The 15411-nt window shown below is 41.6% G+C and overlaps 1 protein-coding gene across 2 annotated transcripts in view; it reads left to right on the top strand.

Moving 5' to 3' along the window:
- The first annotated feature begins 3630 nt into the window (after positions 1–3630).
- Positions 3631–15411, top strand: part of VAPA (VAMP associated protein A) — a 29954-nt gene continuing 18173 nt past the window's right edge. The window contains exon 1 of one of the 2 annotated variants that reach the window (XM_083622656.1): positions 3631–4541. In XM_083622656.1, the coding sequence (XP_083478782.1) occupies positions 4466–4541 (76 nt within the window). In that variant the 5' untranslated portion in view covers positions 3631–4465. The remainder of the gene's footprint in view (positions 4542–15411) is intronic. The other variant, XM_083622657.1, reaches the window with a different exon arrangement.

Raw genomic sequence — 15411 nt, 5'->3', positions numbered from 1 at the left:
TGAAAGGCTCACATCAGGCAGTAGGGAAGATGAGGCTCTTGTATGAGTCCTGGGTCTCAAGTTGTTTATGGCATCATCATCACCACCACCACCACTTAACTGCCCTTCACCATGCACTCCCTGGATGTGCTACATCACAACACAATATCAATACCAGTTTACAACAACATAAGTCACAGAAATAAGGTGGGCCTCTCTCCCGGGTTGCCACCTCTAAACTTCTGAAGGTGCAGGAACTACCAAGAGCGCTCCCTCCACTGTTCTTTGTACCCAATAACAGTTGAAGAATGCAGAATCTTCAAATCTGAATAATAACTCCCAACCCAGCTGTAAGGCAGGAATGGATCTCAGATACTTTGATTATTGATTAAAATGCCTCAATAAGTAGAAATAATACAAGAAAGATAGAAGAAAGAAAGATACTATGGTAGGTTCGTGGCTGCGTATAGAAAGAAAACACAAAATTATTTACATGCATTAAATATCAAATGTTTAACAGTCCATCTTACAACTGAAATATTAATGCTAAAACTGAATGACCAACAATGGGAGTGTTGCAGTGCTCGGGGCTTTTTGGTCTGGTAGGAAGTATAAGGGAAGCTTGATAGATGTAAAAGATAAGGACAGATAATTTTATATCATATTGAACCAATGCTTTCATCTGTAAAAGCAGTCTCCACCCTTTTGGGGCTGGTACACAGATATGTTTTTCCTGAATGAGTTGGCTTGTGCTATTATATAGTTTGAAACAGATATGTAATAACAGTAGTTTGATCTCAGATCAGTTAGTAGACACAAGCTTGTAAAAGAGACCAAATATGATTGCAAAATACTATGGCGACACATCATGTGTGGATCTCTCTCCTATGGAGCGACAGAAACAGAACTGCCCATTGAAAAGTTAACCACTTTGCTATCAATGCAAGATCACTGCCAAATAAGGTAGTGCAGAATAACTTATTTTTGTTTCTTTATATTAAAAGGTACAATTTTCTTTCTCAGTTCTAAAGGTCTTAGAGGTGTGTGTGTGTGTGTGTGTAAACAGATATTTCATACTTCAAAAAATAAATACCAAAGCGAAGTGGAGCTTTATCAAGGAGTGTCACTTTAAATACACCTGTGATTTCTCAAAGACCTGTTACGACTCCTGGTAATATATCTGATAAAATACTGTATGTACTTCAGACCTCCACTTGCTCATTCAAGTCTGTTAAAGCACTTAGGTTACCTACCAGAGTTGTGAAATAGATTCCCTGAAATTAAGCAGCAAGCTCAGCTTCAAGAGCTTTTTCTTCCTTATTCACATATCAGCTCACTCTATCTATGTAATTATGGGTAGGCTTGAGGTAGTTGCATGGTGCCCACTGCATGTAAAAACTAGACTGTTCCAAAGATAAACCACTTACCTGCCATTTATATTTTCAAGTTAGCTCTACATCTATTACTATGCATCAATGAATTATAACTTTGGGGTGTGTTGGGGGAAGGGAAGCAGCACAAATCATTGAGCACTTTCAGGAAAGAACACCAGTGCAGATTGCAGAAGATGAGAAAACGGATGTACTGAGTCAAGGCTCTGAGAGAGGTTCTGTAGCTTTAAGAATTCCATAATATGGCCTAATACTGCTGTCCTCATTACAATATTAGTACTGTAATGGAAAAGCGCTGCAATTGGCAGAAAGTTTCATGTTATGCAGCTCTTAAAGGTACCAGTGTCTGGACATGGCAACCCAAAGGATTTAACCATGGCAAGATGCATAAAGCAGCAGAAACAGCTACTCGTAAGCTTTGTCTACTATTAAAGCTTAATATTACTTTATCATGATTCTATGATTACAAGTCACACAAGATCTGGAGGAGTAGGAAAAGGTTCTCCCCCTCTTTTTCCCTCTCACACACAAAATGCAGAGACACGTACATTGTATCGGTTGCAAGCTCCAATCTAGCAAGTTCTCATTAGTATCACCCATACCGTGGCCCTATGAATAATTCAACAGGAGGCTGTCAAAGATTCCGTCTATAAAACTATACAAGCTGACTGAAAAGGAATAAATATTTTATAAATCACCTCAGATAAAAATGCAAGAATAGTACTTCATGATATGGAACTAGTTGCATGTAATTACATAAGATATTTGCAATAAACTGAATGCTGACTAAAAGTAAGAACAGAAGTAGGTTAATTACATTAAAAATTCAGTATTATTTTAAAAATTTGTATCCTCCCAATTTTTGGATTATGAAAACAATGAAAGTCATACTGACATTTCAGAAAAAACAACCCTAACAAAAGTCCTATTATTATTATTTTTTAACTCAGGGGAACTATGTTGGAGATTTGGGCTGCAAGCCAATGCCTTACCTTCAAATCAATAAAGTAAGAGCCCTGCTGGATTCCTCTCCCGTTCTTGATAAATATCCATCAGGGCAACCAAATCTCACTCAATCCCACTGCAAGGCCTTTTCTGCATCCCTTATTGCCTGTTTGCACTTTAAAGGCAAATTTGTGTTCTTTTTTGCTCTATTTTTTCCCCTGAAGAAAACATCCTTGCCTCTGGTAGCTGCCTTGTGTTTGCACTTAACCACACCAGCATTCTCTATGATTTGGTGATATGTTTCCTGTTCTGCTGTATACATTCTAGTGGAGCTTTCCACTGAGCACTACAGCAAGACTTTCTTTTAAGTAAACAAGCATAGGACTGTGGTTAACATGTCATGCATCCTGAGCAAGACTCATAATTCCTGTACCTAAACAAATATTGGCACAATTGTCTTTTGAGTTCAGATGCTTGTAACTGAACAATTTCTAGTCAGTTACTACATTTTAGTGGCTGCCCTAAGATCTGTTCTTTTCTCTCTTCTTTTCCAGGGTTCCCTGTACAATTGGGTACGTCAACATCTATATTTTGTTCTCATTGTGACAACATATATTCATTTTAAATGTGATACATTGATTGTAATTCTACTATGTCTGCAATGGGTGTGCCAATGCTTTTATTATTCCTCATACAGTATATTTTTATTACCACTGCAGTTTAACTCTGATGTGCTCCCCACCATATATTCCAAGTGATAGCTGCTTATCAATAAAAATATGTGGAATTGCTTGGAATTTTATATATTTTCAGATAATTCTGTTATCAGTATTTCCACACCCACACCCTTGTGCCAACCTCAATTAGAGGATCAAGGTCTCAAGGTGCAAAAAACACACTTTGCCAAGGGAAACTGGGCAAAGATAGTGAGCAGGCTTATTCTGCTAAACAGATTGTGCGATCTTTGCAAATTTATAGCCAGCCCAGCAATATTTACGTTGGTAAAAATAACAAAGCAAGCGTTATTGAAAGAACTCAAGTGAAAAATAAATAATTCCAGTTTTCCTTTCTTTCTGATCCTCAGCGCAAAACATGTTATCTGTTTCGAATTTAACATTAAGCATTTAACCCGGCCACTCCTGCCACACGGGGGCAATTAAATGTCCCCAGCACTCAATGTACGGAGGGAACAGAGACCCGGACGGGCTACCTTTCTAACCCAAGTCAACTCCGTTTCTCCTGTTTGGCGACTACAACTCCCAGCATGCAACGTCCAGAGAAATAGAGAGCGATGCATGCTGGGAACCAACAGTTCCCAGCCCGCCTCCTTTTCCGCTGTTGGAGACTCCCGATGCTTTAACCCTTTGGTGTCATTTTCTCCTTCCGGTTTGCCCCGAGTACCACACTGTATCCCCCCACCCACCTCCTCCGGAGGGGAGAATTCCTTTTTGACTGCTAAAAACCCAAACCTGTGGCGCCTTCAGGGCGCGCGTGACAGCTCTCCCCCCCCCATCCCGGCCCACGTGAGAGGAGGAGGAGGCCCGTGTCTAGCGACCAGACCTGTCAACCGACCAGGGGGCGGGGGGAGAAGGACGAGCAGGCGGAGACTCGAAGCGGCGTTGGTGTTATGTGTCTTCGCGCGTGGCGTGCGTGCGCGCGCGCGCACGGGCCTGCCTGCCTGCCTTTCTCCCCATAGGCTGACGTGCGGGTGCCAGAGCTTGAGGCGGCCGCTGCCCTCGCGCCCGTGCCGTCGTCGGCGTCGAACGCAGTGCGCTGGACAGCCGCGCGGGGGGTTCCTCACAGAGCGAGCCAAGTCCTTAACGGGAGAAGAAGGGGGAAAGGAAAGCGGGCAAGAAGAAAGCTGAGGCGGCGGCGGAGAGAGAGAGAGAGAGAGAGAGTTTGTGTGTGAGAGAGAGAGGAGGAAGGAAGGCGGCGCGCGCGTCTCTCTGTCCGCGCGCGCCTCTAGAGGGAGCAAGGAGGAGGAGGAGGCGGCGGGCGCTGCTGCTGCTACGACTGCTACTCCTCGGTCGGCGTCCCTTCCCTTCTCTCCTTCCTCCCTCCCTCCCTCCCCGACCAGAGTGTCCTCCCTTTACCTACCCACCCACCCTCTCCGCCTCCTCCTCCCGGACTGAGCGAGCGAGGGAGCAGCGATGGCGGCCGCCGGGGCTCTCTCCAAGCACGAACAGATCCTGGTCCTCGATCCGCCCACCGACCTCAAATTCAAAGGTACGAGAGAGCGGGCGGAGGAGCAGGAATCCTTCCCAATGGGTGGGGGAGGGCGGCGGCGATACCCAAAAGGGTGGACGGGCAAAGGCAACTCTTTCCTCCCCCGCCCGGCGCCGTGTTTAGCGGTGGGGCTGAGAGATGTGGGGCGGGCGGCAAGAAGGCCTGGCCCAGCCGCCCTCCTTCCGCGGAGATTCGGGTGGGAGGTTTGAATCGGGAGGGACGGGACGAGGCGTCGCCGTCGCCATCTTGCTCTCTCCTCCTGTCTTCTCCCGCCCCGGTTCGCCGTCGGTGTGCGGTGCTGAGGCGGGAGCCTCTCTTCCCTCCCCCGCTTCCCCGACCTCCCCGCGTCATCCTGAGCAGCCGGCTTGGCCGGCCCCAGCTACGGCTCCATCCGCCGGCGGAGGGCGAGAGAGGGAAGCCGGCCTGGCGAGTCTGCGGAGCCGGCCTTAGGCGCTGCCAGCTCCTCCGCCCCTCCCCGGGCTCCTCTTCCGCAGCGCAGCCCGGGCCAGGCCCTGCTTGGGCCAAATCTCCTCTTGGCCGGCCACCCGCTCGCCGCTGTCAGAGGAGTGCGGGGACGGCTTTCGCGCCACCCGTGTTTCCAGGAGAGGCTCAAGATGCGGCTGGGCAGCCCTTGTATAAGATGGGGGAGGGGGAAACTCTGCACGTTTCCTACATTTCCAGGCGGCGCCTTCCCTTCCCCCGATTTCGTTGCCACCTCGATTCTTCCATTCTGATATACCTGTAGTCGAGTGGTGGTATCTTGCACCAACGCCCTCTGACGTGTCATGTAAGGAGCTCGGTAATGGGCGTTTTCCATAGCAACGACACTCTTGATATTGGACACCTTGGCTTTAGTGAACGACACGTTTTTGTTGTTGTTGTTGGCAGAAATAAAAGCTTCCCCTCCCCCCGCCCCGCAGGTGTGTTTCATGAGACCGTGCATCGAATATAAGAATCGTGTACAAAGTACAGGATAAGTTTCTGTGCTTTGAGTATTTGTTGCTTCGGTATTCGGTGTGTTCTTATTTGCAGAATGTTTCTAATGCAATATATACAGAATGTTAATTTTTTTTTAGTTATCCCCCATTATAGCAGTGATATAGATGGTGATGAAATTGTAATGCCATTTGGAAAAGAGCCAAGATTCTTGGAGGGTAATTGCCAAAACACAGTAAACATACTCTGTTAATCGTAAAATTGTACTCTTTCTCTGATTAGCACTAGGTTGAATGGATGTCTTTAGAAACATCACAATCTAGGTGTCAGTTGTCCGCTTATTAGAGGAATTAATATTACTTAAGTTACTGAGTTAGGTATAGGGAGGACTATAGTAATACTATAACCTACCTTGAGCTAGATTGTAACTCTAATGGAAAAATATATCATTTTGAGCAAGTTTGTAATATTCAAAGGTTGATTAATGGGAGTTTAGGGGAGCAGGCAGTTAAAATGACATATTGGTGTTAGTTTTTTGGACACTTGGGGTGTTAAAGTAATGTTGTTGCTCAAAGAAGGAAGTTGTGAATTCAGGTAGCATTTTATAATTTAATTTCTTTATTTTATTTTTTATATTTTAAATAGCATTTCAGAATCTTCAAGCTCTGTTGCAACTTGACAATCATAAATCAGTTTTAGTTTAAAACCTCAAGCTAAACTCATTGCTTGGGAATCTCACTAATTTTTTGTGAAATTTACAGATAATGTGTTCAGGAGGAAGATATGAAAATGTAAAAAATTAGACTTAACTGATAAAAGTTACTCATTATGAGGTTTTTTGTGGTGGAGGTGGGATGAAGGGTAAGATAGAATGTTGTGGAAACATCTGTGGAATTCTTATAGACTGGCCATTGAAAGTTTGTGTGACATACAGCCTGAGCTGATGTGTGTTTACTCACAAGTAATTCCCAGTAAGCTTTTTTAGATTTAATCCCAGGTAAGTATACATGGGTCTGCAGCAGGCCTTCAGCTTTGGTTCTTGCATTACCTAGGGAAGTCATCTAGTTGAATCAGTTAAGGTTTACTTCAGAGGAATTTTTGAAGCATCTACCTATCGGGAGGCATGCTAATTTTTAAATCAATTTTTTAAAATTCCTGATATCATGTTTGCATTTTTAGAATAATCTATAGCATAAAACCAGATAGTGGTTTCATTATAGTACCTGAACACAACTCAAAAGTAACTTAAAATAAGAACATTTGCTTTGTTTGTATAAAGCCCAGTCAATGGCATTTTCAGCTTAAAAAACAACAACTTGGATGGCAAAGCTGAAGGTGTACAGTCCTTAGTTAGATAGAATACATAGAGGCCCCTTACCCTTGGTATGCTGGACTGTCCTAAGTCTGTTTATTCAAAAGTAAGTTGTCCTGAATTCAAGTTAGTGTGTTTAGTACTGTTGCCTCAGTTAAATTTAAATCTGAAATGAATATACTTGTAAGCCTGTTTACTCTAATAAAACTTGTAAGCAAGTTTGCTTAGAGTAGCAACCACAATGTGGTAATGTACAGTGCATGTAAACCAAGTGTAGGCCTATTGAGTCTTGCCCTTGAGTCTCACTGGCATATATAGACATTTGTATAAGTAAATATACAAATATTTACAAATGCCAGCTCACTTGGCCTGAAAGTGAGATGAGCACCGCAACCCATAGTTGCCTTTGACTGGATTTAACCATCCAGGGATCCTTTACCTTTAAGTAAAATGGTTGTCATTGCCAAATGTATTGAAACAATTAAGTAATGGGATTTCAGTTTGTTTCAGAATACAGGAGGATCTGGACACATTCTCATCCAGAGCTCTGATAAACTGGATTTCTGCCACAATCTTAAAACAGGTTTCCCTAGCAAATAAAGGCTTAGGACAGAATATATGGAGTGCTGTGCCAGTGCAATATCACAAATGTGACCTTATGCTGATATTGCAGGCAGACAATTCAGTGCAAATGTTTCAGATCAGGATGTAAGTGCTACAGGAATCAACATGATAACCTTGCAGCTTGTAAAAAATTGTTTAAAGTTACATCAAGAATTGTGATAATACAAAATAATTGAAAGTTTATGACACAGTTCCAACGATGTTTTGACATTGCTGACAATGCACTGGCATTAACATATTTAGAATAAGGGTAGTAGTTACACTGGATCCATATTTAAACCCCAGAAAAGCTTATAATATAAATACTTTTTAAAAATTGTAATAGTATGCAGAAACGGGCTAGAACTCTTTACATCATAATTCAAAATAAAAGATTTTGCTGCAGTTCACCATTTGAGTAGTACAAACAAATGGGTCACTTTCATTGCCTTTGTATGTTGCTGATAATGCAAGTGTGCTTAAGTGGTAAACAAGACAAAAGTATTTCAAATATAAGTTCAAAATTACTATTTTACGTTCTTAAAAGTTACAGTTGAGCAGTCAGTGCCAGGCTGTCTTTCGAGTTAATAGCTTATTGCATTGCCATAAAATTTATTTTAAAATGTTTCCTTTGTAAAAAAAAAAGTGTTTCTTAATAAAAAGTCTCTTAAATCCAGTAATGATGAAACATTCTTAATAACAATGGATGGTGTTTAGTGCATACTGCATGTGGTTAAGTTAAAGTTGAAATAGATGGGCCTCAATCATGAATAGCAATGTTAAATCCCTCAGATATCCGATTTAAATTTTATCATATAGTAGGGCTGAAAGAGATGTCTGCCTTGGAAAGGAATTGCCAGCTGAAATACTTGGCTAGGTGGCCAATAGCTTGACCCAATAGAAGACACCTTATTGTAACTATGTGCTATATCCTTAAGGGTGAGATCCATTGTAGTTGAATGGGTGTCCACTCGTGTAATGGGGCTTCCCCTTCCAGGGGACCCCTTGAAACAAATTTGGGGGGCAGATGGAGGTTAGAGAAGAGCAGTGTTAGAAATTAGTCAGTTGTGTTTTGCTACTGGCCTGAGTCCAGTTGTGACCACATGCAGATCTCCATCTGGCTGGCTTCTCCAGCTTTCTTAAGCAGGTAAGCAGAAGAGCTTGTTTACTGCATTTATATCCCATCTTTTTCTCCAAGGAGTACATGGTTCACTTCCTTCCTCCTCCCTCCCTACCTCAGCGCGACCCTGTGAGGTAGGTTAAGAGGCGGTGACAGGCCCAAGGTCACCCAGTGAACTTCATGACTGAGTGGAGATTTGAACCCTGGCCTCCCAGGTCCTAGTCTAATACTCTAACCACTACACCACACTGGCTTCCTAGATTACTTCAGCTGTGGGGCAGCTATATAAATTAAATAGGTAAATAAATAAACAGGGGAAAGCAAAATGTCACTTACGGAAGAATCTGAAATATTTTCCTTTAAGCTTCCATTTGTTTTCATTCTGGATTGTTTTATTTGATGTTTTAATGTGTTGTAAACACATTATATCTTTAAAACATAAAGCAGTATAGAAATGAAATGAAAAATCATAATAATAAAAATAAATTTCATTGTTAAAAAATGGTGTCTAGACATTCCGTTGTGGTGACCACAACCTTGGTTTAAGGTGCCATTTGGCGATTAGCTTATATATTGTGAGTTTCTCACACTGGAAAAGAGAAACCAGAAGTTCCATTACACAAGCAGGTTAAATAATTGTGTTTCACCCAGTGGATTTAAGGTGCCACACATAACTATTCTCTGTTGGCTACAAGTTTACACTAGCCATTGTTAACACTGCCCATATTAAAGAACAACATTTCATGCTTAGTTATTACATTTCAAGTACAGGTAGTTTAGTTACTGATGGAATTTCACCATGGTGAAGTCATGATGACATATTTTGTAATATTGTATTGGTGCATCCAAAGGTTTAAGCATTTTTTGAAATCTCTGCAAATAGAGCACAGAGGCTGAAGAATACTTTAGGCTTAACTACAAACTGCAGAATGTTGGAGACTTGGTGGATAATTGTTAAAACTGATCTGATAACAGAAGTATAGTTCACCATTGCATAGCTGCTGGTATTGCAAAGGATATACACTTACTGCAAATTGAGACGCTTGCACTTAAGAGTAAAAATAGCTCACCATTAAACCCATCCCTCTGCCTTTAAGATCAGTTGCCAAAATTGGTCATTGGTATGTCTTTCATGTAGGCAGGGTTGGAACATTTTAAATATGTATCTGTCATATGTTGGTATGTCTTTTTTAACTTAGTTTATGTTTTTCTCAAACTTAAGACACTGAAGGAAAAGAAGTGAGAATTTTCATGATCTGGCTAATGTAATAGCTGTTTCTTGCGTCACAGTTTCATATACACACATCTTTCATTTAATTTTTAAGATACCTGTTAGGGGCAAATTGGTATTTGGCTTCTGCATGTCTAATGTGGAGTATTAAAATAGATCTGCATACATGTAATATGAAACAGCCCTCATATTCATTAGACATTTGCATTGCTGTTTCAGAAGTCCATTAAGTGAGATAGTAAATTGGCTTCTTGGGTGCAAAAACTTCTGTGTTGGTACATTTTAATTACGTATTTGCAACATCAAATTGTGGGGGGTGCTGTGATGAATGGCACCAACCTTATTCTAAGGTGGAAATATACTGCAAAATATATTAGGTCAGAAATAGAATTATAGGACTGAAAACAGTGATGGGAGTCTTTTAGAAAAAAATCCAATGCAGGTTAGTTTGCATATGGAAATTTGCACGAGAAGTTTTTTTTATGTGCTAGAGAATGATTTAATTTAGCATCTTTATTTTACTTGTATTTAGTAAGCAATGCTAAAAACATTGAAACTGCCAAGTTCGCCTAATATATTTTCCATTTATATCTGTGCATTGTTGTTAATTAAGTTATGAAGTGGAAAAATAAAGTGCTGGAAAATGTTCTGTCCCACATCACTGGCCAAAACAAACTTGGTTTCATTCATTCTAAGTCCAAAACGCTTTTTAGTTCTGCAATCTTAATGCATGTTTACTTGGACATAAATTCTACTCAGTTCTTAAAGTTGCGGTTGCGCAGGTGGGTATTGATTTCACCTTTAATTTCGCAGGTTGCCTTCTTGCATAAACAAAGCTACTGATATTTAGGCTGTAATACTATGCACTCTTAATAGGAAACAAGTCCCATTGAAATTGCTGAGACTTCTCAATAAAGATGCATGGCATCATTTCTGTAATTACTGTTTTAGTAATCTAAGATGATTGTCTAATATTTCCAGAAATTATTGCTTAAATCTTACCAGTATTTCACATAAAATGTACTGGATTATATCAGAAAGAATCATATTGCCCATGGAAGGACTCTTCTGCTCATGATCATAGCACTAAAACAATTTTGTACCAAATTTATGGCTTCCTGTATAGCAGTTGGAAGTCTTTATTTATATTTTATCTTTGCAAATCAATATAGAGCACAACAGTATAGACAATACAGTTAATAACACTGCTAGAAAGTTCTAGGGAGGTTGTAGTATGAAGTATGGTTACAGAAGTATAAAACTGGGAATAAAAATTCTGCCTGTTATAGCTCTGTGGCCACCTGTGCGGCAGTGGTTGAATACAAAGTTAAAGCAAATTGTTTGGGCTACTTAAAGCTGGGGAGCAGAGGAGTTTGTCAGAAATGTCTTTAGTAGATTTGAATCAGTTGAGCATGATATCACTCCAGTATTGTGTGTAACTTCTAACCAGAAAGTAGTACCGTATTTTTCGCCCTATAGGACACACCGTCCCATAAGGCGCACCTAGTTTTTTGGGGGAAATAAAGGGAAAAAATTATTTCCCCCCCAGGCGCGGGGCTGGGGCGGGGGAGGCCTGAGCTTCCCCCGACCCCAGCCCCCAAACAGGCAGCTCTCTGCAAGCCGTGGGAGCCCAGCGCTGGCTCCCGCTGCTTGCGGAGAGGTCCGCGAAGCCTGGGTGCACTGATCTCAGTGCGCGCAGGCTTTGACATGCAGGCAACTCTCCGCAAGCAGCGGGAGCGCTCCCGCTGCTTGCGGAGAGGTCCGCAAAGCCTGGAGAGCGAAAGGGGTCGGTGCGCACCGACCCCTCTCGCTCTGCAGGCTTCAGCGAAAGCCTGCATTCGCCCCATAGGACGCACACACATTTCCCCTTCATTTTTGGAGGGGAGAAAGTGCGTCCTATAGGGCGAAAAATACGGTAAATGTCTAGAATAGTTAAGGAATGGTAGGTGGGAATTAATGCTCTTCATTTTTGTATAATGGTTGCTCATATTTGTCCACCAGACTACAGTTTAATAAATGCAATGTCATTAGGATTTCTACTGGATGAAATTCTTTCGGATGAACTATATAGGGTCATGTATGTCATGTATTGATAATTAAGGAGCTGTAATGAACAACGCTGTGGGTTAAACCACAGAGCCTAGGACTTGCCGAACAGAAGGTCGGCGGTTCGAATCCCTGCTACGGGGTGAGCTCCCGTTGCTCAGTCCCTGCTCCTGCCAACCTAGCAGTTCGAAAGCACGTCAAAGTGCAAGTAGATAAATAGGTACCACTCCAGCGGTAAGGTAAACGGCGTTTCCGTGTGCTGCTCTGGTTCGCCAGAAGCGGCTTAGTCATGCTGGCCACATGACCTGGAAGCTGTACGCCGGCTCCCTTGGCCAATAAAGCGAGATGAGCGCCACAACCCCAGAGTCGGCCACAACTGGACCTAATGGTCAGGGGTCCCTTTACCTTTACCTTTAATGAACAACTAGATCATATTGTGAAATGTTAGTCCATCTAGGCTAATAAAAGGATTCATGATGCTCTACTACTTTAGGTGGTACTTCATTTCAGAATAATTTGTCTAATGCGCCTCAGCACATCATACCATTATATTGTTGCACAAAAGCCTTGATAATATTAATGAGTGCAGCATAAAAAAATCTCCATAGGACGCAGACAAGAGCCCAACCTCTCTCAGACCAAAGGTAGCCTTTCATGAAGGGAATTCTGTGTATCTAGAAGCAGCATACCATATTTTAACTATACAACAAGAAAGAATAATGTGCTCATCAGTAACTTCTCCTGATGAAGGAATAATTTTGGCTTACAATGCATGTGGTTCTTTTTTTGTCAGTCAACTTATTGCAGTATCCATCTGCTGACTTTTTTTGTGCTGTGTTTGCTTTGGAACCTTCATTTTTGTTGGTCTTCTAAAATGATAAGCTAGTTGTTGAAGTAAGGCCTGACATATTTGTTGCAAACATTAGGTGTATAATGGGTTTGATCTTGGCTGGGTGTGTATTAACTGGGGCTTACATAATATTATTTGCTTAGTTCATCATATCCTAGAGTATCAGTATGTTGCATTTCCTGTAGTTGCTTATCTCAGTTGGTATACTGCTCTAAATTATTAATGTGATTTTTAGTGTGTTGAAAATGAAGACAAGGTAAGTTGACTTTAAAGGAATGTTGTAGATTCCTTTGAAAAAAAATTATTTTAATTTTAAAGAGTCTGTGAACAGTGCGATTAAATAAACTTCACACAGGAGAAAACATTTTATTGTACCTGTTTATTATCTCTTCTTATCTTTTCCTTGCTTACAAAGTGATTTAAAGCTGGACAAGTAGTAGTATTATTATTTGAAAGTATGACTTTTAAATATATGAGTTGCTGTTCTATGTAACATGCAAACTAACAACAAAAATAAATTTAGTTATCCAGTTTCCATTTGTATGAGGTAATATGTTGGCAGATTATTATTATGTATAATGCATGTGATTCTTTACTAAGTAATATAATCAAGATAAATCCTGAAGAACTTTAAATTTGGGTACTTACCAAGGGATGGGAGACAAACAAAAGGGTTAAGCCAGATGCTTCATGGAATAGGTGATCGTTAATGACGAACTTGAAGGAAAATGGTGCCACCACTTGGGTATTCTGGGCTTAAATGGGGCAGCAAGGGAGAGCAAGTGGGATCATTCTTAGATGAGGTGGCTAACATGGGCCCTTCCAGATGTTAAGATCAGCGTTCGAAACTAGCATTGTTCTAGGCACATTTAGCGACAGGGAATATCATAAAAGTGAGCAGTTTCTGAGCTCTGGGTACAGTACTACTCCTAAGATTTCAGATTAAAACTGGCACTGCTGTCGCTGAGGGTGTGGGAGGAGAAATTCCTCCCAACTAGACTTCCAATAGATCTAGGGGTCATTTTATACATGGAAAAGTATGGCAAGTCTTAGGTTTGTGAACTGGACACTCAAGGTGGGTGTCTCTGCCATCAGTTGTATAGGCCTTTAACATGTGTCAGTTGTGGTCCCAAAAAAGATAAATTTATCTGAAGGAAAGGGTGTGTAGGGAGAATCCAGGGCTTGTTTGCAGAGCGGAAGGAAAGAAGGACCTTTTTCTGCTTCCCCGCTTCCAACCATTCTCTGAAGACCAGAGAAGAGATTCTCTTAAGAATACAGTGGTACCTCGGGTTACAGACACTTCAGGTTACAGACGCTTCAGGTTACAGACTCCGCTAACCCAGAAATAGTAACTTGGGTTAAGAACTTTGCTTCAGGATAAGAACAGAAATTGTGCCGCGGCGGCAGCGGGAGGCCCCATTAGCTAAAGTGGTACCTCAGGTTAAGAACAGGTTCAGGTTAAGAATGGACCTCCAGAACAAATTAAGTTCTTATCCCGAGGTACCACTGTATTAGGGAGGTGAGCAGGGGAAGCATGGCTTTGTTTTTTGCAGTCTTCAGATGAGGACTAGACTAGATTTTAGCAGCAGTTCATTCACTTACAGCTTTGTATTCTTGTTATTAAAAAGTGTGCCTGGACATTCCGTTGTTGCACCCATAAGCTAGGTTTAAGGTGCCATTTAGCTCCTAATTTTCATATTTCAGTTTCTAACATTGGTTAAAATTACTGCTCAACCATTCCTGCCCATTGGCAATGCTGGTTAAGGCTATTGGAAGCTGTAGTCAACAGCATTTGGAGGGCACTATGTTGGATACCCCTGCTCTAAGAGTATAAGACTTTTGGACAGGCTGAGGATGATAGTAGTTGAATGACTAAAGGTCATGGACAATGGAGGTATTTATGGAGGAAATGATATCGCATGAAGGAAGGAAGAGCTGCATGCTTTTGACAGGATAGTTCTGGACAGAGGTGAGAGGATCTAAGTGTTCAAAGGGGAAGGCCAGAGAAAAGGTTTGCTCATCAGGAACAAATAACAGTGTTCCTCTGGCTATTCTCACTGGGGTATAAGGACTCAGGTGGCCTTTAAGGTATCCGGGGCCCTAGTTGTTCAGGGCTTTGTATGAACCTTGAACCTGCCCAGTAGCATTTGGGCAGCCAGTGCAGATGCTTTAGCAGAGATGTCACATACAGTCAGCCCTCCTCCCACAAGCAGTAGGCCCACTGTATTATACACTAGCTGGATCTTTTGGACCAGGCCGAAGGGCAGCCACACATGGAGCTCCATACAGAAAATCTTTAGTTATAGGTAGGGCAAAAATTGCTTGGGTTGTTCTGAATGCCAAATCACTTTATTGGGATTTATCTAAAGAAGAAAATGTTTACATGCTATTCATTATACTCTTGTGCAAGTACTAGCGGAAGGTTACTTGCCGCACAGTACTAAGGTATATCAGGGTTTGCATTGCAGTTTGAGAAGCATGTTGAATAAGTAGTGCATGAACTACATTTATGGGTCATAAAGTCTTTGAAAGAGCATGTGCCAAATCTTGGGCTGGAGCTTGCACAAGTAGAATAACTTTTTTGGATAGGGAATCACTTTTCTAATGCAGTGCTCTCCCAGTAGGTCAGAAACAACCGGTTTCTGGTAGCAGAAAGGCATTTTTGATCCAAGCCAATATCATAAAATTTAGAAGCCATTTAAAATGGTGTAATATGAAGCCCCTGTTGGAAAATATTCTGTGCTTTTTTGTTACATTTAATGGAGAAATATG

The sequence above is a fragment of the Podarcis filfolensis genome, assembly GCF_964270895.1.
Source record: "Podarcis filfolensis genome assembly, chromosome: 7".
NCBI classification, from domain to species: domain Eukaryota; kingdom Metazoa; phylum Chordata; class Lepidosauria; order Squamata; family Lacertidae; genus Podarcis; species Podarcis filfolensis.
Note: the sequence above shows the minus strand (reverse complement) of the source record. Positions and strands in the feature narration are given on the sequence as shown.